General features: G+C 37.5%; 1 protein-coding gene across 1 annotated transcript in view; it reads right to left on the reverse strand.

Moving 5' to 3' along the window:
- Positions 1 to 27597, reverse strand: part of SYNPO2 (synaptopodin 2) — a 167693-nt gene that overhangs the window by 17809 nt on the left and 122287 nt on the right. The window contains exons 2-4 of the mRNA XM_061192027.1: positions 18109 to 18260; positions 13622 to 14421; positions 8968 to 11153 (exon numbers count right to left, since the gene is read on the reverse strand). Of these exons, the coding sequence (XP_061048010.1) occupies positions 8968 to 11153; positions 13622 to 14421; positions 18109 to 18260 (3138 nt within the window). The remainder of the gene's footprint in view (positions 1 to 8967; positions 11154 to 13621; positions 14422 to 18108; positions 18261 to 27597) is intronic.

The raw sequence follows: 27597 nt of genomic DNA on the forward strand, positions 1-27597 counted from the left end.
GGTTGCCAACTGTTCCATTTTCTGTGTGATAGGCCTAGTTAAGCTTCAACTATCCTACTAGAACCTTGCTCAGGATACCAGCTATTCTATTTTGAGAATGTATTTCATTTACAAGCATTTCCCCATAAGAATTCTCTCTATATTGCTAAATACACCACACTTATTTTCTTTAATATTGGTACTTTGAATTTAACACAGTCCCTTTATAGTGAGTCTGAAAGCTGATATTAAGTTTCTTTTTTAAAAAATATTGTACCAGTCTTTTTGAATCCTGGTCTCATCTTTGTATACCACTACAACAATGCTAGTACAATAGATGAAGACAAAAGAGAAAAAAATTGACCAATAGGCTGAATACAGAGGAATATAGACAAATAAAGCTTCAGTAAAAAGAAAGCACTAGAGAAGAAACAAAGATGTCTCAGTAAAAGACTCCTGGGGATATATTATTCTTCATGTCAATATGAGATTTATACAGATACTGCTGCTGCTTTTTCTATTTTAGTTCTCTTAGATCCCTTAAACTGGGATTCATATTAACAGAGAAAACAAAAGAACTTTTTTAATCATTGTGTGTGTTTCTCTCCTTGGTAGTTTATGAAATAGTAGCTATTGTTTATTGAGTGCCCTTTATAAGACTATTAAGAGCTAACATATGTGGAATGCTTTCTATAGGCCAGGCACTGTTTTATACCCATCGCACATATTGGTTTGTTTAATCTTCACAAATCGTGAGGTACACCTATTATCTTCTCCATTACATAGCAGAGGGTACTGAGACACAGAGATGGTGAATCGTTTGCCTAATGTCTCCCAACAAGCAAGAGGCAGCCTGGGATTCAGCTGCAGGCATTTTGGCCCAAGTCCACACGCTTACCCACTACAAAATGTTGTCTCTGTATACTTGGTGTTTATGTGCATTATCTCACGTAATCATAGGTGAATTTCATTTAAAAAATGGTTACCTTATGCTTCCCCTAAATCAAATCATTGCTTTAATTAATTTATTTTTTAATTTAAATATTTGCAGGAACATTTTTCTGCATTATTGTTACTAAAATTTGAGGAATTTCTCATCACTATTCTTTTTTTCCTTAATTTACCTGGTGTAAATTAGCACAGCTGTAGTAATATATGATGGCTTGAAGTGGGTGTTTGAGGAATTTAGTCTAACACATCATGGGTGTTCACTCAATGGAACTAGCAAAATGTTAGACTTCCTCCTACCATTTGAGTTATAAGCAAATAGGCTGGTAGAAATAAAACGACACCTTTCTCCCTCCCCTTGTACCTGTTCACAAGTGTCTATCATTTGGGGCTACCAAACTCTAAGAAGTTTTTTCAACATTTCTTTCTTTGATTTGGAAGGTATAAAGTAACTTTTGAGTTATTCCTGAGACAGGTATAGCTTATCACCTCTGATGGGCAATTCCTTTCATATGTGACCTTTGTCTTCTTGTGATCAAGTGAGGTAATGTAGACTTGTGATTAGAGAATGGCTCTGGAGTCTGACTGTTGGGTCTTGAGTCTTAGCCCCATCACTTTAGACAAGTTTCTTAACTTTTCTTTACTGTATTTTCTCATCTGTAAAGTAGAATGATAATAGTACCTTCTTCATACACTAGTCATTCTGTGACGACTAAAAAAGTTAAAATTTGTTAAGTCTTTAGAATGGCACCTAGCATATAGTAAGTCCTCGTAATTATCACTGTATTAGTGGATCTATGATTTTAAATTAAGGCAGTAAAGCTCTGCAAATATAATGAGGGTTTTTTACAATTAACTCAGAAGTTCACATCTTCTCTCCTTGAAGTTAGTGATGAGAATGTTCATACCCACATTTAGAATCCATTACAGGAGTTCTTTAGGAGATGTTTCCAAAATGACAATGAGACGTAGTTTAAAGCAAACAGAACAAAACAAAAAACTACTGGAAAAAACATAAGGTATAAAAATGTCCTCTCTGGGAACTTTTCAACAGAAATACCTGTTGAGAAACCTTCCATTGAGGACATTGCAGCAGGAAGGGTTTGCTACCTCATCCATATCCAGGATGAATGCTAGCTCAGCTAGAAGACACTTCATGGAACTCTAAGATTCCAGTGACGACTACTTTTTTAGATATATTTTGAAACACTGAAAACTGTGACTCTCTCAGCATTATTCTGTGTAGACTTATTCCTGTTGAAATATCTCAAGTTATTATTGGTTTAGTAGCAAACCAAGCTGGGTGCTGATTCACTATGATAAGAAAGTTCCCTGAATTACTTTTAGTGGGAAAGGCATGAAGCCAAGGAGAGCACTTCCTTTTATGTAGAGCCTTTGATTTTGCTTTATTTTTTTTTAATGACATTCCTCACCACCCCCAGCCCATGAATATCACCTTTTCACCCTGATATAAGTGAAAGAATTTTGGGAACTCATACAAAATCACTGTCAAATCCATCATTTCTACTTATAAAACAGATGCTTCTTTTTCAGAGACTGGTTTTCGCTTCCAGCATATTATCATAGCATCTGATTTTATGAGCAATCTTATGATAGTAGGGTCCTTTCTAATGTCTCTCAAGTGGTCAAAGCCATCCATTAAGCATATGTAGAGTAGGCTCTTGGTGGATGGTTTGCTGAACACATAATTAACAGGTCTCAGGGAGTGGGATTCTGGGGTCTAATGAGACTGTGGAAATCTTGTGGTACTGAAGGGAGAGCCTGGGCTTTGATGTCAGATAAGTATGTAGGTCCAACCCTAGCCCACTACTTTATAAGCTTAGTGATTGCCGGACAAGTTGGTTAGCCTCTCTGGGCTTCAGATACCTCGTCTACGAAATGGAAATAATAATAATACCTTCACGTTCAGGGTAATTCTGAGGAGTAAATGAGATCACAGTGTAATTGGTTAAGGGTGTAGGTCCAGACCGAATCCAGGGTCCACTACTTAACGCTATGTGATCTTGGGCAAGATATTCAGCCTCTTTGTGCCTCAGAATCCCATCTATAATCTATACACTGAGGATTATGATGGTACCTATCTCATAAGGACTACTGATTTAAAAAGATAATCTATGGTGGTTGCCAGAGGGGTGGAGGTGTGGGTGGGCAAAATGGGTGAAGGTGGTTGAAGATACAAACTTGAGGTTATCAGATAAATAAGTTCTGGGGATGTAATGTACAGCATGGTGACTATAGTTAACAATACTGTATTGTATATTTGAAAGTTGCTAAGAGAGTAGATCTTAAAAGTTCTTATCACAAGAAAAAGAAATTTGTAACTATGTGTGATGATGGATGTTAATTAGACCTATTGTGATGATCAATTTGCAATATATACTAGTATCAAATCATTATTGTACACCTGAAATTAATATGATATTATATGTCAATTATATATCCATTTAAAAAAAAAAAGGAGAGAGAATCTATGAAGATGCTTGGCACAATTCAGGGCCCAGAGTTTGTGCTCAGTTAATGTTAGTTACTGTTATAATTTATGTAAAGTATGAACATCGTTCCTGGCTTTCAGTAGAAACTGATACATCAGTTTTAATACATCAACCCCCCCACCCTACCTTCTGTCTTTTCCTTAGACCTCATGAGCTTGTTTAAATGGCTGCCACAGCTTCCATCCCCACCCATGTTATCCTAACTGGGACCGTAATCTCGACTCAGGGCCTTTGGGTGGTCTTGAAAACAGATCATTCCACTAAATAAAGATACCAGAGAGTCTCCCTGACTTCTAAAATGTCTCCTGAAGAACAAAAAAAACCACTTTTGCTTTTTGATATTTACTTGCAAGAAGAAAATTTTTCTCAGTTTATACCTAAAATGTGCATTTCTTTTCAACTTAGAGCTAATTGCAAGTCTATGTTTGTTTGTTTGTTTTCCATGAACAACCATTAATAATTATCAAGGAGCTCAAGAAGTAGGGGCTGTGAAAGCAGGATTCCTCCATGGTATATTGGAATGTTATTATTTTAAATATTATTATTATTATCAGGTAGAGGAAGAAGGGTAGGCTGGAAAGTAGGTCCTTGTGATTATTTTTATTAGGACCCTGAATGTATATCTTACCAGTCATAACACACACATAATTTAGATAAACGTGTCAAGAATGAGGTATAAACAGAGGTACACGTGAGGAACTTTACATTTAGAACCAAAAAATGAAAATTTAAGAAATTCTTTGTATCAATAACAAACAATTATTTAAACTATAGGACCCTGTAGAAGTCTAACTTTTTTTTTGTATTTGGGAAATACTTTATTAGCTGGCATAGCTCTGATAAAATCAGGAATCTGACAGGATTTGATATTTTTTAATTAAATTTCTCTTCACTCAATTGCTTCTGAGTAGTAAGGTCTGTGATTTCCAAGTGCCAAATGGTAATTTCGTGTACAAATATACATACCATAGAAACATTAATTTTTTTTTTTAATTTAAGAAACTGGCTGTACCTGATAACATCAAGGAAAGAATAGTCTGATTTGGGGGCTTCTGGTTTTTATTGGTCTGATGCTCCACAGGATGGCCTGTAATTTTTTTCCTTTTTTTAAACTCAGACTGGCCTCTTTTAGCAATTTTGCCTGGTGTTTGGGTCCTGTGGGAATTTACTAGCTTGCTTTATGGCCTTTGGCCAATCCTGGTGGGAAGTCTAGAGAAGAATTCATTTCTGCTTTTTCCCAGAATACTTGTTGACAAACTCAGCGGCACTGAAGTGTTACACGAGTCTTTGTGTCCCCCAGAGTCCAGTGATAAGGGGACATGAGACCAGCAAGGGTCAGTGCTTCTGGGAATATAATGTTGGCTCTTAAAATTTACATATTTTTCTCATGAACTTTTAACAATTTTTAAAACAAACTCAACAACTGTGATTTTAGGAGGGAATGAGAACACAGCCCACTGCTTCCCTCTGGAAGCATTTTAAGCATTTAGCTTTTCAGAAAACAATCACTTCTTTTTGATAACCATGACTTCAAATACCCTTCCTGCCAGGCCAGTGATGACTCATAAAATAGCAATGGATTTCAGGAGTTCACTCTTTGAATTTGGGTGCTTGCAGGTTCTCGAATTTGTAACTGGATGAAATGTTACACAGCAAGGGACTTTTGTTTGAAAGATTAAATCCAAACTCAGACACTAACAGCCATGTGTCTTCTTGTGGTCTCAAGAAACGTCTGTGAAAGTGCTGCATTCAGAGTGTTTGATATGCCTGTCAGCAGCAAAGAGCCTTCAAAGTTTTTTAAGCTAGTAACTGTAAACAAAACAATGGTCCCACATAACTTAGTCCACTCCCTTTAAATGCAGATCATTTGTTCTTGACATTTCAGATGCGACTCTTGTGGCCAGGCTAGAATTCAACTGTGTGATAATACTCAGTTGCCCTATGAAACCCACTTTTTGAAAGGGGTCAGCACTATCTAGAAGAGTTCAAGAATCCTGGCTTACTCTCAAGAACTACTGTAACTCTGATCAGTTTTCCTGTAGTTAAAATGAGTTGCTTCTTGTGAAGATTAAATGAGGTACATGTTATCATTAACAATCGTGCTAGATATATTTTGAAGTACAAAATTTTACATGTTCCAGAATGACAGCCCCAATGTGTCTTATAAAACATATTCCTAAAAATGTATGCTTTATACTATCAATGAATAGTCAAAATGCAGAAACAGTGTGATTTTCCTCTCTCAAAGCAGAATGTGTTTATTATTGAAATATTAGAAATAAGACTGTAACTGTTCTAAGATCAAAGTGGCAGTGCTCAGATTCTCAATCTTACCAGTTCTGTGATTCAATCTGCCCTCCTATAAGACTGAGAGGAATATGTGTACTTACATTTACATAGCACCTTTCTTCCTAGTATATCTAGTGTTGTTCACATTCACTGTGGCACAACATTCCAGGAAGAGAGGTTTGAGACATCACTAAGGGGACACTGGTGGAAAGAAATTTGCATAAGGTCCTGCAGTAAGTGAGTGACTGTGATTACATTTTATTTTATATTCCAGTGCCTGTTAACCATGCAGTGGATTCCTTAGGATAATGTATATAAGGCACCTATCATAACACAAACACTCAGTAAATGATCGTTGCTATTGTGTTGACGATGACAACTTGACTTCATGGGTGGGGTGCTCTACCTAGAAATTAAGCTAACAAAGGACAAAGATAAAGGCAAGGTCCTAAACTAAACAAAAACTGCCTCCTCATACCCTCAAACTAGCCAAGCAACCAATCCGAATATCTGCCACCACAACAAAGCCAACACCCTGAATTCAAAGGGTGCCCAGTGGGAGGAAAACTGAGGTCATGAGTCCTAAGTCTCCCACCTGCTGCACTGACATCATTTCCAGAACTCCAACCTGAAAGGTGGTACACCCAGCTTATTCTGCTTGCCAGTTCCCATGGGGCTCCCCGGCTGGGGAGAAGAGGCAAAGAAATCCCTCCTTCTCCAGGGAGCTGGCTCAATCCTTCTCCCTCCCAGCCCCCATCTCTCAGGGTGAGGTTAGACTCTGCTGTGGATACAATTTTGGAGGATTCCCATGCCTTTTCCATAATTTGGGACTGTATGGTTCCAGATGAGATCTATGCTACCAGCTCCCAGTCGAAGCTGTGGATGCTTTGATTGCATGCCTGACATGCTTCTTAGAAGCTTTTTGGGAACCCCATGACGGTCTCAGTCATGTTAGTTGTGTCTTTAGTCATCAACTCCAAACAGTGGCTCTGATAAGATGGCCACCTGTCCAACAGGAAATGGACCCCAAACACTCCTCATTCCTACATACCACAAACCACTGGACAACTGTAAATACTTGTGGGTCATTACCATTCTAGGCTACTTTTGAACCAGTGATCTCAAATTGACTACTTTGTGTTCCATTTTCTTTCCTCTAATTCATGCCGTTCTTTAAATGCTATGTTAAGAATGCAAGGTTACAAAAATGATCTCCTTTCCTGCTTCACCTTAAGATGCCTTTTTTGGTTGTTCTATTAGAAAAGAATGCAAAATGCACAGCATTCAACAGACTTCCTTTGCAAAGAACAAGTAATACAAACAATAGCCTTATATAATGGATAGACTGCTTTTTCCTTTATCCTGTATGAATCTTCCTAATTGATTTCCCAAAAAGGCAAATAAGAGACCAAGCTACATCCTGTGGTTCTAACCTCTACATAAATTGCCACCAAAAGCAATGGAAGATTTTCCAGAGAAAAAGCAGAAGAATAAGCCCCATTGTTCTGTAGCTGACTTAATTCTCCTCTGTGTTATGTCATACAAATACCTATGGCTTGCAGTTTTAACAGTGTACAGAGAAATGGAAATGTTCACAGAAAAGAAATTCAGATGTTTGGGAAGCAATATAAGAGAAATATCAGAGAAATGACTTAGGTCAGAACAGCTCATACAGGGAAGTATTTTTTTTTAATACATTGAACAGATGAAAGAAGAAAGTAATATTTTAATAGGGTAGTGAAAATAGAGCAGATTGACAGTGACAGCAGAAAAAGAACAGGAATACAGGTATTTTCAGAGAATTAAAATGGTACCATGTACCCTCACACCAGGCAAGCTTTTATGAGAGGTCTCTAGACATATCTCTTGTATCGAGTAGATGGCTTTCCTTGGAGCTGTCAAAAATGCTTTGTGGTTCTCTACATTAATTCATGTTGAATATTTTCCATGGTTGGTCAGACTTGGACTTAAAATAGATATGAGAAAGGTCTTCAGGTTTACTGTCAGTAACATTATTAACTTCAGAGCCAGCTGGATGATGGCATGGTGTATGACCAATCCAAATTTAAAGGTAACCTTGTCTGAATCCTCCTGGTCCATCAAATATAAATAATAAAGTGAAGGTGCAAGAATAGAATTGCAAGGAACAGTGGGAGGAGCAGTTGTCAGAAAGCAAAACAAACACAAGAAAAAAAAAAATCTGTGACGTCACTCAGAAATGATGCTAATAATTGTGAGTTCTCACCCTACGGCCTCCACACACATGGGATTACTCGTGCTTCACAATCAGCCCCTGGAATCAGTAACCCTTCATGCCCCAATCATGTGATTTCCCAAAGGAAAACAATAGTCATATGTACCTTTATCTGCAGCCTGCTCACCTTTTTATATGTTACTCCGTTTTACTGTACTCTACCACTTGCCTCAGCCGAGGAAAACAAACTTATGCCTTCATGGGCAATTGGAGATGTACTCAATTTCTTAGGTAACTGGGGAGAGAGGATGGGAATCAATCTCTAAGGATAATTATCCTTCTTGCCCATCCAGTTTACTTTAAAGAAATGAGCTAATATATGTAAAACATCTGGCAAGGAGCCTAGTACATAATAAGTACTCTATAATTATTAATCCCCTCTTTCTTACCTACCTTACTAAACTATGTACATTCCAACCGTCCCCAAGGTACCTTCTCTGCAACATCAAACAGGTGGCTGAGGTTGACAGACCAGAGCTGATCCCTGTCCTCGATAAATTTCTTATCCTTTAATACTAGTAATAGAGATAAAGCACTACTTAAAAAGGAAATGTCAGTCAATACATGTTATGTTTTCACTACATTTGAACCTTTTCACTGTAGGAACACAGCTGTTATGTTACATAAAGACTGTGTCCTAATGTTGATAATACTGATCACTGTTTTTTTTTGTGGCTAAAGCATAAACCCTAAGTATCTGCTTACTTAATATAATGGCCCGTGTCTATTTAGGGGTGCTCCCAGACTTTTTAAGTGTGCAAAGAAGATAAATATGTTTTAAGTCAATCTGAGTTAGATTTTTGACTCATTAAAAATATTCTCCTTGGACCCAGATTGGGAGGTGACATCTGAAATTAAGTTAAGTTGAGGACTTGCTAGGCATTCTCAGGGACTCAAGTAACACTGCAAACAATTCGTTTCAAGCAAAGTGGACACTCAGCTTCAGCTACAAGATTACTCTTCCGCAACAGATGGTTTCCACACCTGAACTGTGACACCACTTTTCTTTGCTGAGAACTTCGGCCTTGGTGCCACAAAGTAAGATGTCGAGGCTGATTCTTGCTTTGGAGAGGTGGGAATGGCCACGGGCACTGGGGAGGCGCTTACTGGTGAGGTGGCCTCGGCAAAGAAGGAAGGCTGAGAGCTATAGGCTGGCACTGAGTACACAGACGAGGCCTGCACATTAGCGGGCGAGCCAGCATTCACTGGCTGAGGAGGAATAGCTTGCTTCATGGCTGGCAGTGAACTGACCTTGACTGATGACTTTGCAGGGAGGCCATCCTTTGCATCTGGAGGTTGGAAAGTAAACAAGGATGCATTTAGCTGATAAGGTTGGTGCTTCATGACATCCAAAGCATCAAGGGGTTTCTTGCCCTTTTTCTTGGTTGTTTTGGAGGCCTGTGGGGCTGATGGCTGGGACTTGACAGCAGCCAGTGGGTAGGAGGGGGAGTGGATAGGATTGTAGGCCACAGGAGGGGGTGCTCGGACATTGGAGGAGTACTTCCAGCCGGCCGGGAGAGATGGAGTGGGAGACTGAGCACGGGCAGCATGGGCCTGCACGGTGTCTGAATCTACCACGTACTTTTTCATCCTAGACTGCCTTTTAGCAAAGAGCTGGGCTCCTTTCCCACTCATTCCTGGAAGCTCACTGGATGGTCCCATTGCACCAGGATGAGCAGCGTTTACCGTTGGTGTGGGAGCCGCTGGTTTGGGAGTGTAGTTCAGACTGGCTACCGATGCTTGTCGTCCTTTGAAGGGACCAGCCAGGTTCAGAGCACTAGCAGGCCGGGCAGGAGGGTAAGAAGGCTGCGCTATTTTGATGGAGGAAACAACGGTGCCATGTGATGGGTTGGATGTGGGGAAGGCAGGAGGTTGGGCTGGAGCCACTCCTGGCGACCAGACTGGAGAAACTGGAGTTACTGGTTGGGAGGATGAGGACTTGACAGAAGGCTTTGGAGCGACAGGAGGTGGGGTCTTTTGTTTTGCAGTGGGGCTTTGCATGAAATTACAAGCCTCTGCTCCTAAACTGAGGTAGTCTTCTTCTGGTCCGGAATCTCCTCCTGCTCCAGTGCCCTTTCTGCCTTCCGAATTTTGAAGAAGTGACAAGAGTTCAGGATTTGGGCTTACTTTGGGCTCTTTAAAAGTGAACATGGGTTTTGTCGTGCTTCTCCTTTTGGCCTCCTGCAATATTCCTGTTCTTTTTGCTGGCACCGCGATCCTTTCATCCCGGGAAGCTATTCGCTCAGATGAATCGTAAAAGGCTGGCTGGGACCATGGGCCAGGCTGGGGCCACGGAGGGGGCTGTGGTGGGCCAGCTGTCGGACTTGACACTGCTCTGGAGAAGGTTTCAGGTGGGGGTGTGACTGCAGAGTAAGGTGGAGGCGCAGGAAAGTCAGCGATGGGACTGGTCATGTTTCGCGTTGGAGAGAAGGGGGTTGCTGGCTGGTTCACGGACCCCGGGAAGGGTCTGGCCGTTCTATTCATAGGGATCATCCTCTGAGCCTCTGCTGTCTCGGACACCCCAGTGAAGCCATTCTGTTGGGGCACATGGCCAAGGCCATGGCTCACCTCGATGTAGCTTTTGCTCACAGAGCTCTGCACTCTCACCGATTCTTCTTCCTTCCTTTGGTAAGATGTCATGGTTCTCAGGCCATCTGTCTGGGCAGCATCTGGTTCTCTGCTTGGCATTCCACTCACCCTCTCCTCCTCTTTTTGGGCTGTGATCTGATCCATTCTCTCCCTCCTCTTAGCAAACATGAGGGCCCCCTTGCCTGTGGTGTCTGGCAACATCTCCATCTTGTCCCCTCTGTTCAGTTTCTTTTCAATGTCCACTAGTCCAGAATCCCAGTCAAAGTTCACAACTTGTGTGTTGTCGTCAGTGTCAGACAACAACTCTTCCTCCACCTCGGATTCGCTCGCACCCAGAAATGCTACTTCACATGTATCCTCTTTGTCGCCTTCTTCCTCCTCCTCGTCTGCCTCTCGATCAAGTTCACCAGTCCCGTAACTGACTAGGGTGTATTTCCTGGCCCTCCGACGACGCTTCTTAAACATCAACACCCCCTTGGAGTTGGGGTTGGGAGCATCTGTCAGAAGGAGGGCAATGCTTTTGCATTTAGATTTTGCTTCTTTCACCTGCTTTTCTGATAGGCTTTCACTCCTCCTGAGCCCTAGGGAAAATACAAAAATTATATTGAGTTGGCGAGTTCAAGGAAGACTCCATGGCAACCCAGAAATCAACTCTTCTGGGGGAAAATGAATACGGAAAAAACATGTTTACAGTTGGGTACTGAATTTTGAAGCAATCCAACTCATTTCTCTTTCTTATTTCTTTTAAAATGTATACTTCTGTAATGATATACATGATATAATACAGATATAATTTGTATATATATAATATGCCATTTCATTTTTTCCTGTAAATACATTTTTATATATGTTGGTTAGAATATATGTTTCATAATTTGTTTCTGTATGGCTCCTTACGCTTTAACAATAAACACTGGAATATAAATGTCAGTTAATCGGATGTCATTAAAATTACAAAGGAAAGAATTTAAGGACATAATATTTTCTGAAAACAAGTTAGGACATACCTTGCATTTCCATATTTAAAAAATAAAATGTTGATATAAAACATTTCCAAGCATTTTTAAAAAGTGGGAGGGGGAAACAAGAAAATATTGTTTACCTAAATGTTTTAATGTAATAAGTTTAAATATTTAAGTTTTCTGTTTCTTTTTTTTTTACTTTGCCATTCTCCCAAAGTCTTTGCATTCACAGCTACTAAATTAATATGAAGTCAAAAAACTGAATGAATAATAATTGAAGGTACCAAATCAATAATTAATAATAATTCAGAATACAAGATTATTGTGAATACATTTAAGAAATTTTAGCTACAAAGTTGTCTAGATAAATTTGTTTGTAAATGTATTACCATCTTGGAAATATAATACTACTTTAGTTGCAGCAAGAATAAGTGTAAATCTTGGGGAAATTTTTAAATTATATTACTAGTGACCCTTATAACTGTGGGTAAAAACTGATGCAGAAATTAAGTCATGTAAAATAAGAACTTGACAGTTTTAAAATAACCAAAAGTTATATTTCAATTTTTAATTTTATTATTATTGTTATAAAAAATAAATTGGTGGCAAATTAATTTATAGTACCAGCTAATTATAATCATGTGTTCCATGATAAATGAGCATGGTTCACAAATAATTTTTGAATTCCTCAAAATAGTTAAATGGAAATTTCAGAAAATCTTTTTGAATATTTTTTTGATTGGAAATCAGCTCTATTTGTCACTGGAAAAAATCAGACTTAATGGTTACTTTTTCAAAAATAAAATAGAATCAGAATAGTTTTATAACAAAATTACAGATATTCACTGGTAATCAAATTTTATTTAGAGAATATAGTAAAAAGTGTGGTCATTCCTAAATGTAATTCCTTTTTTGACTAGTGTCATACAACTTACTATTAAATTGACAGTCACAGTTGCACAGTTGTTGCTAACTTCACTGCCAACATGTAAAATATGTGTGAGTGCTGCCTTAATGCACTTGTTTAATATGCTATAAATGTGAAGATGCATACAGATGCTTAAAGTATAAGGAATGATTAACATCACTTGCCAATTCAACTACAAATGGTTATGCTAAAAATATGCTTTAAAAGGAATAACAATAGTTAGGAGACTTAATATACTTTGAATAACCAAGATCATTACTGTTGTGTATCATTCGTACATTCAAGTGCCTTTGACAGTCAGTTTTTACCTCCTCAAATGAAATTCCAAACTTGTTTTTAAAAAGCACATGAAAGAAAATAACAAAAATCATAAAACCTAACTGCCATTCTTATCTTCATTCTCCAATCTGTAATCGCTCCCCTGGGTAAAACAAAACACTGTAAAAACCTTGACTTTAAAATATATTTTGTGTTGGGGGACATTTAAATGCCTCCACATGGCCCTGGGGATTGACTTTTGTGTCTAGAAGGTAGATGAAACGCTTTGCAGTCTAGTGAAGACTTAACAAAACGGAGAGGATCATGTAACTGCTCAGTATTCCACATGTCCTTGTCCGTCAAACTCACTTCTGCAAGCATCATCATGCTGCACAATGATTTTTTTCAAAACGAGGATCTGCTTTTAATATCAGTGGTGGAGGCTGTATTTTAAAGACACCTCTCAGCAAAAGACTCAACAGTTTTTGACAGTTAAACTCAGCGTCCACATGACTTCAAATACTCTCAGATGCTATTTTAACATGAAATATCACAATATTCTGAGACAAATCAAAAAGGCACATTAACAGTATTATTTTATTTAACAGTTCCTGTGTCTTTGGGAATAAAAGAAAATGCATTAAAAACATTTAAATCTACTACAAAGTTCAAACTTATTACTTCCAGTTCAGAAATTGGTATTTTCCACAATTTCATGTTTGTTATTTTGTGCATTAATAAATTAAAAAAAAAAAAAAGCCAATGAGAGACATAAGAAAATCTTACCAAAAAAAAAAAAAAAAAAAAAAAAGAAATCCATGCAGGCAAAGCAGGAGCAAAATACCCTAAGCTCCCAAGCCCCTTCCAACAGCCCAGCAGTGGCCCCCCGGGCAGGACTTACGTGCGTGGCGTGCTCTGTGCTTGTGAGGTCTGCTGTGATCCCTTTCTGAGCATGGGTCTTCTCCCTGCTCTGTGCCTTCTGATGAGACTGCAAAGGATACCAGAGAAGGAGGTGCTTCTAACTGCCCTCCTTCCACTGGAGAATCCGCACACCCCTTTCCTGCCTGAAGCCTGCTCCCTTCCGTCTTCTGCCTATCAGAGCAGTCGAAGATCACTTCCACTCGGGGCAGCCCGGTGTCTCCTGCTTCACTTCCCTGTATCACTTTCAACTCTTGGCCACTGGAGATCTGGATTATCTTGCTGGACCTCAGAGAAGGCTCCCCTTTCTCATTAGTGGGGACAGAATTTATGTGGATGATCCCGTCATGCTGTAGATTAGGATCTGGGTCAGGAGACTTAGATTTTTCAGCTCCCAGGAGAGCCACTACAGGGGCACTAGTGCGCTTGTGTCTCTCTTGTGAAAGGGTCAGTTGTAGCTCAACCACAGTGCCTGGCTGCCCCGCTTCTGCCTTCTCCCTTAAGATAACCTCCTCTGGTAAGCATCCACTTTTAGAGTCAGACGTGTGAGGAGCCAGGCCTGTTTCTTCTTTTATGCTCCCAGAAAAACCAGCACCACTTGCTTGGTCCTCAGCTAGGGGAGCTCCACTCTTGACCTGGGTGATGTAGAACTCTCTGTACTGACTCTTTGTGGCTGGTCGAATCTGTAGGGTGGTACTTTCCACGTACCCTTCATGGATGAGATGCTCATGGTTTTTGTTTTCAGTTTCAGAGTTCAAAGTCTCACTTATTCCACTGGATGGTCTGCACACAGAAAAATCAGTCCAGATGGTTAAATCAGAGTGTGTTACACCTGCCAAAGAACTTCCTGACACTTTTATGATGTCTAATACAGGATACAGTAAAAATATTTCCTCTTAAATGTCAACTGCAACATATTTGAAAACAGAAATTGGCAACATGTTTATATTATTATTTAAAGATCTTCCAAATAAACTTGTCTTTTAAAGCAAAGCAAAAATGCTCACCAAAGGTTATGAAACAGAAATCCATCCTAAATTCAGCTTTTATTTTTTTCAAAGCACAAGTTATAGCTACATGGATGCCCTTCATCTATAATTATTGGGGTGTTTTCAAATAACCATGCTTGTTATAATATGACAAAGCATTTTAATGTCTTATTGACTAAGTTTAGGTCTGGACATTATAAAGTCTCATAAACATATTCAGCAGCTTCAGAGCAATATTAATATACAGATAACTCAAGTAATCCTTTTAGAGGCTGTGCTTTCTTGAAAGGAATGAAATAGAAGCTGTTTTTTTAAGCTCCAATGAGCATGTGTTTTGTAATAAGTGGACCCCAGCCCAGTACTCTTGTGTAAAGAGAAATCCTTTCCATGGTGCAATGAATCATTGAGTCATGGAGTATTTATAATCTGAGACGTCTCCCCTTCTCTACTTGAACTTGCTCTCTTGGAGCACTTTCCTTATAGGATCTCTGAAGTCAAACTGTTCCTTAATCTCTCAGCTAAGGAGCCCACAGCTGTTCACCACAGTCCTTTGATTTTGACCTTTACCATTCCCAGATGGTTTTGCAAATTTGGGTTTGCAAGAAGCAGTGTCAGTTAAGGGTTAAACAACTTCTTGCTAAAACTCTAATTTAAACTCTAACTGCTTTTAGAAGAGAAGCATCATTCACAGAACAGCTGTAGGAGATGCCTTCATTTATTACATTTGTAAGTTTTTTAAAGAAGCAGCAGCGCCTATCTTGGCCCCTTTCTTCTTCCCACAAAATGTACCCTAACTAATGCAGCGTCATCAATTGAAGGGAGTGAGCCCCTACTTCTATTCTATTCAAGGGAATTTACCTTAGAATTTATGTTGTAGTAAAATTTGAGACTAATATTCAAAATAATTACTCCTAACTTTGCTTTTGACTGCATTTAGCAAAACAAAAATAAACAAAACACAAACTAACAGTCAAATGAAATGCAGCTTTCTCTATGCAAGTAATCTGTAAAGCTTCCTGGTAATACCAAAAAAACCATTATAATATAGTATTTTTAAAACATGTTGAAAGCAAATTAGATCTTTCTTATATAGGAAATGATGAATACACTGTATGCAACTGAATTTGAGGGTATCAAAAGGCCAGAGAGTTTTAATTTAGGAAGGCCTTGAGATGGAAGTAGATTAAATCACTTTGAATTATGTTAGCAATCAGTTATGAAGCTGAGAAGAGAATAGTTTGAATTCGTTCCAGCCTTACACACTGTAATACAGGCAAATGGGTCAGATAAATGTTAACATTTATTGGTAGCCAAGGTAAAATGGATAGATATACATGAATAAAAATCGTAAAAGAACTAGAGGTTAAAGCTTTATACCTTAAAATGCTCATTTCCATTCAGTGCACATAGGTACTCAATTCCACAATTTATGTGTCATAATTATATGGGTATATATATATAATCATTTAAATGAAATTTACCGTAATAGAGACAATGTTAAAGGAGGATTTTTTTAAGGTAGTCTGACCCAGCTATCTCTGGGCAATAGTCCAGGAAAAGTAAACCGCTTGTCCTCTAGGGATAGACAACAGTTACATGAGTGAGAGAAATATTTAATTCCAGGAAACAATGTTCAGTTATCCAGATTGGTAGTGGTGGTGGTGATGGTGATGATGATGATGATGATGATGATGATGACCTTTGGGCTGATTTTAATTTGAGATTCCATTTTGAATCTCGTCAATTATTTATTTATTTTGTAAAAGTAAAAATACTTAAGAGAAAAAAATAATAATCATGGTTCCAGTTCTTAAAAGTAGCAGAGAACTAGTCTATTTCTGAAAGTAAATAGGTACCTAAGACTCAACTTTAAACCATCAAGGACTTTCCCAATGGTAGTCAATCCTAATCAAAACAAGAACTAGTAGGGGGCTTCCCTGGTGGCGCAGTGGTTGAGAGTCTGCCTGCCAATGCAGGGGACACAGGTTCGAGCCCTGGTCTGGGAAGATCCCACATGCCACGGAGCAACTGGGCCCGTGAGCCACAATTACTGAGCCTGCGCGTCTGGAGCCTGTGCTCCGCAACAAGAGAGGCCGCGATAGTGAGAGGCCCGCGCACCACGATGAAGAGTGGCCCCCACTTGCCATAACTAGAGAAAGCCCTCGCACAGAAATGAAGACCCAACACAGCCATAAATAAATAAATAAATAAATAAATAAATAAATAAATAAATGGATCATCACATTAAAAAAAAAAAAAAATAACTAGTAGGGGATGTCTCAGACTACAAGTGTGTTCTGAAGAGACTGGCCTCATTAAACCAGCAAAGACACTAAAAGGGAATAAGAAGTTAGAAAAGGTTTTTCTCCCATTTTGGATGTGATTGAACACTTCAAATACCTCAGAGATTTATGCATAATAATGGCCAACCCTGTGACTACACTTGGCAACATTCCTGTTAGATCCCTTTTAAAAGCAAATGGCAGCTTTATAAATAAGTAGGATCCCAGGGGCTTAAACACTGGGCTTGAAGGGTAAATATTTAGATGGGAGATTCTGCGACAAATGCTAGATTTCTTTTATTTTCACAAAATTTTGGCCAAAGTGAGTTCACGTTTGTATAGAAATGGAATCATATTGAATGATTATCAGAGGGGTAATGCTGTACCTAGTCTTTCTGCAGAGTTAAGGCAAAACCTAGAAGGTTTTGAAATTCTGTGCGAAAAGTCCTTCTCTTGTCTTTCTGAAGGCTGCTCTCTAGGAAGCCAGAGTGTTCCTTTGTGGATTCATTATAATACCATGGTCAGGGCCTCATTTACAAAGTTAATGTGGACTGTACTGCAATTTGCACATGGTAAAAATGTTGATGCTATAGTTTTTTGTGATTACCCTCATTGTTTTCTTTTGTTTTTATTTTTAAAGTTTACTTCTGCATTTTTAAGCAATTAGGTGAGGAGGGTGGTATTAGGAGAGATCAAATTGACAAGTGATTTGCATTGATAGTCCAAAAACTAACCATCAGCTTTTGCCCATATCCAAATATTGGTTTTTCTGGCAAACAGAAATTGGGCTGCTTTTAAGGGTTTCTTGGCTCTTTTCCTTCTCCTAGGCATCCTCTTTCTATTCTTGTGACATTTAAACATTTTAAATTAATCTATGAATCTAGGAATTATAATTTAGTGATCCTGACCCACCAAAAAATCTTGACCTAGAAGTATTATGTTCAATATACTGAGCTTCCTAAGGAAGTAGTCTAAAATACTTAACTAAGATTTTCAACAGAGTTCTTGAAACAAAATTTTCAAGTTAATTCAGTTGATTAGAATTGCCATTTTTCAAACACTTTGATTTTTCTGTTTAACTATACTGACCTACAGAGCACCCTCATTTCCCCATAGATAACAATTTATATGGTAGTAGGAGCTATAAGCTTTCCCATGTAGCTTCGGGAGAAAATATACATTCCAACAAATCTTTTTACCTTTTGACGAGCATTTGGAGAGAGTCTGTTATGCTCTCCATGAGCTTGATGACTTCTGGGTAGGTGAGGTCTGCACAAGGGTTGCCATTGATAGAAACCACTTCATCCCCCTCACAGAGCCCAGACCCGGAGGCTTTGCTCTGGCTTCGGATCTGAGTGGAGTGAAAAAGGAGGCAATAGTTAGAATTATATAACATAAAAAAAACACGCCATTATCTCTGAGAAATTTTTACTTGGGAGAGGTAAATAGATCTGCAAACTGTAAAAGCAGCCCTGATTTTTAATTTACCTGTTAACCTATAAGACCATCTTAAACACTTTTCACCCGTTACGCACAATTTATTATACACCATAATGTCAACATTTAATTCATAGCATTCTAAGTAAACAGAAAAAAAGGAAATCAAATCTATGGTGAAGGAACTAGAAAAACAGAAATAAAGAATGGTGAAGAATGGAGGAAGACAGATGTTTAAACTGATTATACATTAAAAATAATTATCTCACACTGTGAAGCTTGATCCAATCAGAAAGTGGCTTCTCCCATTAAAATAAAATTTAAAAGCCCTTCTCATTGCCAGGGTGGATGGAACACCAAATGTAAGAAGGACATGTAGGGCAGGACAATCAATTTAAGGAGGGAGCTGTACAGCTCAATGAACTGACGAAAGCCATCCCAGTAAAATGGGGAAATTAGGCAACAGGATATTAAGAATTATGTCAAAGGGAGAAATCCTTCACTGAAATCAACTATTCAAGACTTGATAATAAGCAAACTTTAGCAAAAAAGAAAGAAAAAAAGGGATTATTTTGCAAAAAAATAGAAACAGCCCTGCTATAAGGATTGCATCATATTCCAGCACAGATTCAGTGGGACAAGAAATGACTAAAAACCTAGAAGAGAACCTTCAGATCCTGGAAGAAGAGAAATTCAGAGGAGCAGAATAGCAACAGAGAGCTCCCACCAGTCCTTAGTGAAGAATAACATTCAGTTATTCCTGGAGGTTTACATTCTGTATAATTATGATTATGGTAAAATGCTGTGCTGGTTATTCTCTGTCTGCCCTTCCAGGCCCATTCTCTACCCTCCCTGGCGCCTCTTTATGGCAGTGGGAGGATTGGCCTGTAGAGACTGCAGTGACCCAGTTCCCTTGCCTGCCAACTCCTGGTTGGATTTGGTCAACCGGAAGCCCCAGTAAGAGATCAAAGAGCAAGGGAAATGAGAGGTCAGGGAGGTGTTCTCCCTGCAAGACCTGCTGGGCCACGATTTGGCAATGGCTTTGCTCCTTGTCCATCTGTCCCTCTACCATGCCTTAACTCTTGTTATATTCCAATAACACACACCATCTCTTTGCATCTTCAGGCCTAAGGGTAATAATAGCTTCCTGCTCTTGATCTCTGGGTGCTTCATTATCATTTGTTGGTTCACTTGAGCCTGCCTTTAGTCCCTGCATTACATTATCTTTAATTACTCCTTTGAACAGGCCACCTATTTCCTGCTGGGACCCTAAATGATACTAATGTGTTTAGATTTCATTTTATAACGTGAATTTAATAGTTCTCAATGAACTATGTATCATGATCATACAATCTCAAATTTAAGAATACTTTAAGATAATCTTATATACATTTTCTACCAAGGGGATCCCTGTTTGACTATTAAAATTAAGATTCTGAGTCCAAAGAGGCCAAAGCCAGGTAAGCAGTGCTTCTTGAAGAATGTTTTATAGCCAGGCTCATTTCTGATTTGGCATAAAATGTATTTCAATTTATCTCTAACAGATGCCCACAAATTCTTGCTAAGGTCTTAAATGATAATTAATATGCTGACTGAAATAGGTTTAAAGTTTATATCTCCAAGTGCATTTATATTTTAAATGATACTCTTGGAAGCAGAAGCATATCTTTAAGTGCCAAAGCAATGATGCTATTGAAATTTGAAGTGATTCAGTTAGTTTTGTTCTGGGAGGGTCTATCCTTTTATTGTTATAAATTATAAGAAGGCCTTCCCCTTTTTCTGAAAAATCAATCTCATTCCTTTTGTTTTGAAAGAACACAGTAATTTATTGCAAAATTTAAAGGAACTCAATATTTCCAAGGCTATAAGGGAGCAACAAGAGCAATGAGAAAGAGAATTTCACCCAGTTTTGAAAAATATTTGTTTATTGACTGCCAAATATATTTGTTTTGTTGTCTTGCATGAAATTATTAAAATAAAGAATCATGAGAAAGTTGTTAATAAGAATAAAACAATGCTCAACAATGAACATTTAAGTTAGGAATAGAGTTATTCACATTTCATTTAAATTTATTTAATTTTTTTAAATAAAATAAGATTAGGTAGATAATAAAGCATATTTCTAAAGCATAAAACCATACATCCAGTGGAGTCAGCTGTACTAGAGTGCAAACAGAAAATTCATCCTTTTGAGAACCAAAGGGGTTTTATGTTGATAAAACAGATGCGTCATTATACCCTGTACCCCGGCCCCCACCAGGCCCAATCTTGAAGCTGGGGTTCCGTTTATCAGCAATAAGTTGTGTGAGTTTTGAGCAGCTTCATGGGTTTGCAGAGCAAGATGAAAAATTGGTCCTTGGAAAATAAACAAATCCACAACTTAACAGAGCTGTCTATCATCCAAACATGTGTTGCTTGATGGGAAAAGTGCAGTTCATCATTATGCTTGTCAAGTGGGGCTTTTAGTGGTATCCAAATAAGCAAAAGCACTATGGATGGAGCCATTAGCATTCCTTCAGAGCATACATTCTGAGGTCAACATTTGGAATCAATTGCTGTGATTGTGTTTAGCTGACCTTTTACTTTTGTCTGAACAGCAGGAAATATTTTTTCCCTCAAGAACCATGTTAAATATGGTGATACTTTCCTTGCTGCAAAGACTTTTCTAAAGGACTACTCTTTCTCCATTTTTAATAGGACTAAACTAAACAACGGTTGTATGCCAGAGTCAATTATGCCCAAACATATCCCTTGCAATCACCAACTTCACCAATGTGGTTCTGTTCATAGGTGTATTATGAAGAATAAACACTTATTAGGGTACAAAAGATCTTTACCTTATATTGTGTATAATTATGTATTTTTATAATTTGTATAATTGTGCATTATTATGTATCTGAGTAAAAATTCTATTCCCTGAAAACATTCTTACTTGTTAAAATGAAATACATTGTCAGTAAAAAGAGTAAGTTTGCATATGAAAATCATTACTATTTATAATGCTGAATCTCTATCAGTGAAATTATCAACCAGTCTTCTCCTCAAGCCATTAGTCCTACATTCATGAAATATGTGTCCTAGTGGGAAAGAACACCAACTCTGATGAAAGAAGACATAGGATTCAATTGTGTGGCTCCAATGCTTGCTAACTCTCTGAACTTAGATGAGTTACATTACATCCTTAAGCTCTAGTTTTCTAAAGTGTAAAATAGAACTAATAAATTTGATCTCTCTAGATGGTTAATAAGGATTAGAAATAATATGTGTTAAGTTCCATGATGCACATAGAGCTTATAGAAGTGCTCAAGAAGGGACTAATGAATAAGAATGCATTGACTTCCTACACACACACACACACACACAAACAAAAAGAACATGCCAAGTAAAAAGAAAAACTGTAAAATGTTAGTACTTTGTCTATAAGATGTTTGAAAATATCTGGATTTATTTTCAGTTTTTATCCATATACTTGGCATTATCTCATCATAATCTAAGATAAACAATGTTTCATCTATCTTTTCCTATGTGAAATGTGTAAGTACACATTTCATAACTGAAATATGGAAGAGAATACAAGCCTATTTATTGTTTCCCAGCAGAAGTAATAATACAAATATTTAAATATTAGTGGCTTGTTTTTATTGAGCACTTACTATACTAAGCCCTTTACATCCTTAAACCATTTATCTCTATAAAACATTAATGAGAAGTATAAATGTACTTCTACTTGTATGTGTTCAGATGTGCTGTCATTACTCTCATTTTTATGGATCGGAAAACAGAGACTCAGAAAAGTTAGGTACTTTGCCTAAAATCACACAGCTAGGACCAGAACTTGAACACAGGGATTTTGACCCCAGGGCTTGTGTTTTTAACCATTACACATATTGCCTACCTAGTCGATAGTCTAAATTCTCTACCATGAGCCCTACAGTGAAGAGAGAGAGGAGTGCAATAACAGTTGACCTACAGTGAGTAAAGTCAGGGAGGAAATGGGAGAGACTAGGAAGAAGTGACAAAAACTTGCCTGGTCAGTCCAGAAACCAATGTTGGGAAGGACAGGTTTTGTTTATTTTGTTTTCCTTCTTCTTCTTCCTCTTTTATTATTTTAAGAGTTATATATATATAATATTCTTTAAAGATTTTTCAATCTTTAATTTTTAATTGTCAATTTTATGACCCAATATGTTACAAATTCAAAATTGAATAAAACTGTGTTTTGCAAACTGTGATATGAAACAACGTACCTATGTGAGCATGCAATATAACTCCCTTTCTTTGAAAACATTCCCTTAGAGACCTCATTCCACACCTAATACATTAGTCAGATAAGTGAGTTTCTATCCATAAATCCTGTATTCCCTTTCAGTGTCTCTCAATTTAATCAGAGCACAAAACTGAGAGAGATACTGGTAACGTAGATATTTACCAAATACTGTGTTTTATTGTTTACAGCCCCTTGATCCATGTCAGGAAAGATTTATTTTACTGCAACCAAGTGAAAATATAAAGTTAAGGCTTCTTTAGGACATTTAACAACATTATTTCATTTCATAAACTAAATCTGAGAAGAATGTCAGCTATGCTCATTTACTTTTATGACAAATAATTCCCTGGTAAAATGAAAAAAGCTCCATTTCTATTAACTTATTATTGCTTCATTTCCGCGTCTTCCAGAACTGACTAGAAAGCAAGTACCAGGTTTGAGTTCTCACAGAACCTTGTACTTAAACTACTTTGTATTGTGTATATGACATATCAAGTGTGTCAGATTCCTGTTAGCAAAACTAAATCTTGTCTCATGGGCTGCATTTTCACTTACAATTCACTGACACGTCCTCTTGGAAGATGTCAGAGTAAGTGGTAGAACCAAGACAGTCTCCTCTTTAAATTCCACTACTATATGTATTAAAACACATGAAAGAGAAAGAGAAGATAGCATAAATTAACCTATCCTATGCAGGGCTATTCTTAATCCATAAAATAAAGTCTTGGGACCTGGAGATAACTAAGACTGGATGAAAGACATGATCTCAGACAAGTAAAAACATTTTGATGGAAGCTGGAAAATAGTCTATGATCTAGTAGCTCTTTCTGAAGCCCCAGCCCTTCCTCAATTTTCCACTTCAGGCCTTTGGCAAAACTTCTCTCATACTTCTAAGACAAAATTTAATAAGCATTCCCTCACCCCAACTGGCTCTTAAACCAAAGACTTAGATAAGTCTGTGTTTATCAGCTGTCCAGTGAAATGGTCAGAATGGTCATTGGAAGGTACAGCAAGAGCAATGATGATGGTTAAAGTTTTAGAAATAAGTAAATAATCCTATTTTTAATGGGCTTGCTTTCCAAATTCTGATCTCCAACCTCAGCCCTTGAAGGGGGGGGTTTCCTAATAACAAAACTGAGTTTGCAAGTTGTTGGGAATTCACGTTCACAGTGGTACAATATTTTTGGAAATCAATAGCAAATAGCAATATAACAGTTTCAGAATGACAAGGCAAAAGAAAACAAGGACCAGAACACAATGGAATAAAAATAATAATAACCCAAGAAAAATCTTAATAGTAGGAAGCAAAAAGCATCTTGGAATTCAGTGCAGAAATTCAAACAGTAAAATGGAAAAAAAAGACTTGAGGACATACCTAGACTATGGGAAAAATAAACAAGAAATATAACTAGTAACTGAGTAAATAAAAAGTCAGAGAAGACTGTGGCAAAGAGTTGAATGGATTGCTCGACTTTTGTCCCAAGCCCCCTTGAATGTGCCTTGTGTGCAACAGAGGCTGAGAAGATAAAATAACATTTCCCAGACTCTCCTTCAGCTAGGGTTCTGGGTGTGATTTAATTTCAACAAGCAGGTGTACCTGCAAGAAACTTGCACTTGAAATTGAATTAAATGGAGAGAGGCATTAGACTGTGATGCATCCATCTTGCTGGTGCAGATCTGGGAGATGATTTTCCTCTGGCTACAGCAGTTCTACTGGCAGCTTCTTAATCCCAGATCACAGCTAAAGTGTGTAATCCTAGACCTAGCACTGGGCCAGCCCAATAGCTTCCTGACTCCTTTAGCTTCCTGATTGTGGCAAATGTTGCCAATCCCTTGGGTAGCCGGTTCTACAGTGTTGTTTTGAAGTCATTTCTGGAGGCCCTGCCTAAAGCCTGCCTTTCCAGATCTTTCAACAATTCTGTAAGTACTTCTTATATTCCTTTTCTCCCTAAATTAACTAGAGAGTTTTCTATTTCCTGCAAATGAACCCTGAGCTGATACAGAAAGATAGAATCAAGGGCAAACATAGAAGGTAAAAAAGGACAAGAGGTAAAACAGCAACTATTTCTCAGATACAGAAAAGAAAGAAAGATGGACACAGATGCTGATATTTCAAGACAGACAGGAGAGACAATGCAGGAAAATGCAGGAACTAACACCAGATAAATTGTATGAGGTCACCATCTGCTAAGAATACAGGAGGAAAGGCAGAAGGGGATTAAAACTTGAGGACAATGAAGTTCAGAAAAACCACTGTAGAGTACGTACTAGGAACTTAATATGAGAGAAATAAAAGCTTTGTGAACAACTTAGAGGGAATAAAGTAAAATGATTATTAATATGCACTGTTGTCCAGACAGATGTTCTAAAAGGAGAGTAGATAATTCCTAAAATGAAGCGAGGCTTTTCTCCATTAAAGCATTGATAAGTATATGAAGAATTGAATAAGAAATTCAATTATACAAATTGTCTAAAAATAGTGAAAATAATTCTTAAACTGTATATTCAAGTTGGGTCATGGATGCAAATACAAGTAGACACTAGGATTTTTCAGTTATTCTATACTCAATTCCTCAATTCAAACTCAATAACCTGTTTCTCATATTGAGTTTTGAAGATTATGAACTTTTCTGCTCTGGTCAGTAATATAGGTCCAGATACTGGGCAAAAAGTTTTCCTTTTGGATGGTTGTCTTTATCCTTAGAGACCAAGTCACCATAAAAGTAGAAAGCATTCCTGGTAGCAACTTTGGAACGATTCCCGAAGTAAATAACTCTCTTTAACAGGAATGAGGGCCCTAATCCATGGGGCTGCATACTTAAGAATCTGCATACCAATGTGATTCCACAGGCAGAAACGATGCCGCAATATAACTGCTATGAGCTGTTATAAAGCAGCCACCATGATGCTAGAAAACCAACAAGTACAAATATGGAATGGTATTCTCTGCTCTTCTTTTCTCCCTAAGAATGTAAACATCCCAGCTCTTTCAGAAAAACACTGATGGACCAGAGCCTTAGGTAGGACATGTCCCTGTCTTCTCTTTTGTTGGATTAAATTGTGAAAGATTGCACAGAGGCTTTGAACTATAGGCAGATTCTTTTTATAAATATTTATACAGAATATTTTTTTAAAACTTTTAAAGACCTCATTGAAAAAGCACATGTAAAACCTAAAAGATTAGATAAATAAGTAGTCAGTATAATCAGGATGACTCAGAAAAGACAGCAGAACTAGAACTCGCTATTTGGGTTTCTCAAGTTTCTGTTTATATTTATTAACTGCACGCCCAACAATTAACTAAATGATTATTATGCTGCAGTACCTCATCTATTAGGAATTTAGTTATCTAAAAAACTAAGTAAGCTCAACAGTCTTTTGAGTGGTCAAAATACAATAAAAAATAAAGTTCACTAAAACTTCTATACATCACTGTAAGTGTCTGGGATCATTTTTCAGTCTATTTGCTCAATTTTAAACAATTCTGATAAGCTTTTTTGTTCAGTTTACAGAAAATTAGAAATGGGGAGATAAACATGCACACTGTATAAAGATGTTACAGTTAACACAACACCAAAGCAAGGAAGCGAAAGGCAACATTTAAAAACACATGAAAATCTTAAAAAAAAAAAAAAGACTCAATACATTTAATGAAAGTGTAAAAAACTTTCACGTGCTCAATGGGACTTAGTGCCTCTGCTGTATTTGAGTAAAATAATGGGCATTAATAATAATGATCACAAGTCATTTAAAATATTTAAATCACCTTACTAGACTAATTAGATGCAAAAACACATGTGACATCTTTCAGAAAGAGTACCATTCCAAACAGCTAAAATAGAAGTTTTTTATTTAAAGGTAGAACTAGGCCTGAGGCATTGCCATATTAATAAAGTGAAGGAACTGGATTAGAATTCATAATCTGAGGTCCTTAATACTTTGCTTGTGTTGGTGTTTTTACTGAAATTGTTTCATTTCAGACGCTGAATATGTCTCATGTACCCAGAAAAATGTATCTGTTTTTCCCTAGTTCTAGATATGCTCGTGCAGGGGCCGGGAATGTTAATCAAGGACTATGCCCTTTCAGGGAAGGGCCAATTTAAATAACCTCCTCCAAAGTTTTAGTTAACTGGAACTTCATTTAGTCAATCATTAGTATATAAAAGTGTGTGACCTAAAGCAGCAATTCTCAAACGTTTTGGTCTTAGGACCCATTTACACTCTCAAAAATAATTGAGTACTTAAAAAATATTTTGTTCTTGTGGGTTCTATCTATTGGTATTCACCATGTTAGAAATAAAAAGATATTTAAATCTTTTGTTTGTTAATTAATTTAAAAATAAGATAACAGTATGTTAACACAAATGTTTTATGAAAAATAATCATGTTTTCTAACACTAAGATAATTTGATGAGAATAGTGACATGGTTTTCCATTTCTGTAAATCACTTTAATGTCTGAGCTTAATAGAAGACAGCTGAATTCTCATACGTGCTTCTGCATTCATCCTGTTGTGTTACATTGTGTTGATTGAAGTGTATGAAGAAGATCTAGCTTCACACAGATAAACAGTTAGAAAAGGGAAGAGCATTTTAATAGCCTTTTCAGATAATTTTGGATATTCCTTGATACTACATCAAACTCAGTAAGTGGCAATTTCTCAAACTGCAATGTGGAATCTGAAACCATAGCAATGAACTTTTCATACTTCATTATATTAAAATTCTCTAGTCTGTTTTGCACTTTGGATAGATCTTTAGCCCATCATGATTCTGTTACATCACGCACTAGTTGTTCAGAAAATATTGGTTCACTGAGTTATGCAGATCTTCCAAACGTTGACACATTTAATCATACAGTATACAAAATCACACTCCTTAATATCATCAGTGATCTCAACAGAGAAGTCTTTAAGTATTGGGAAGCTGTCAAATTCACGGTGGCAGGTGCAACTTTCTAATTTTCCCTTGAAAGCTCAAATACT

Source organism: Eubalaena glacialis, chromosome 5 (assembly GCF_028564815.1).
Source record: "Eubalaena glacialis isolate mEubGla1 chromosome 5, mEubGla1.1.hap2.+ XY, whole genome shotgun sequence".
In the NCBI taxonomy this organism is placed as follows: domain Eukaryota; kingdom Metazoa; phylum Chordata; class Mammalia; order Artiodactyla; family Balaenidae; genus Eubalaena; species Eubalaena glacialis.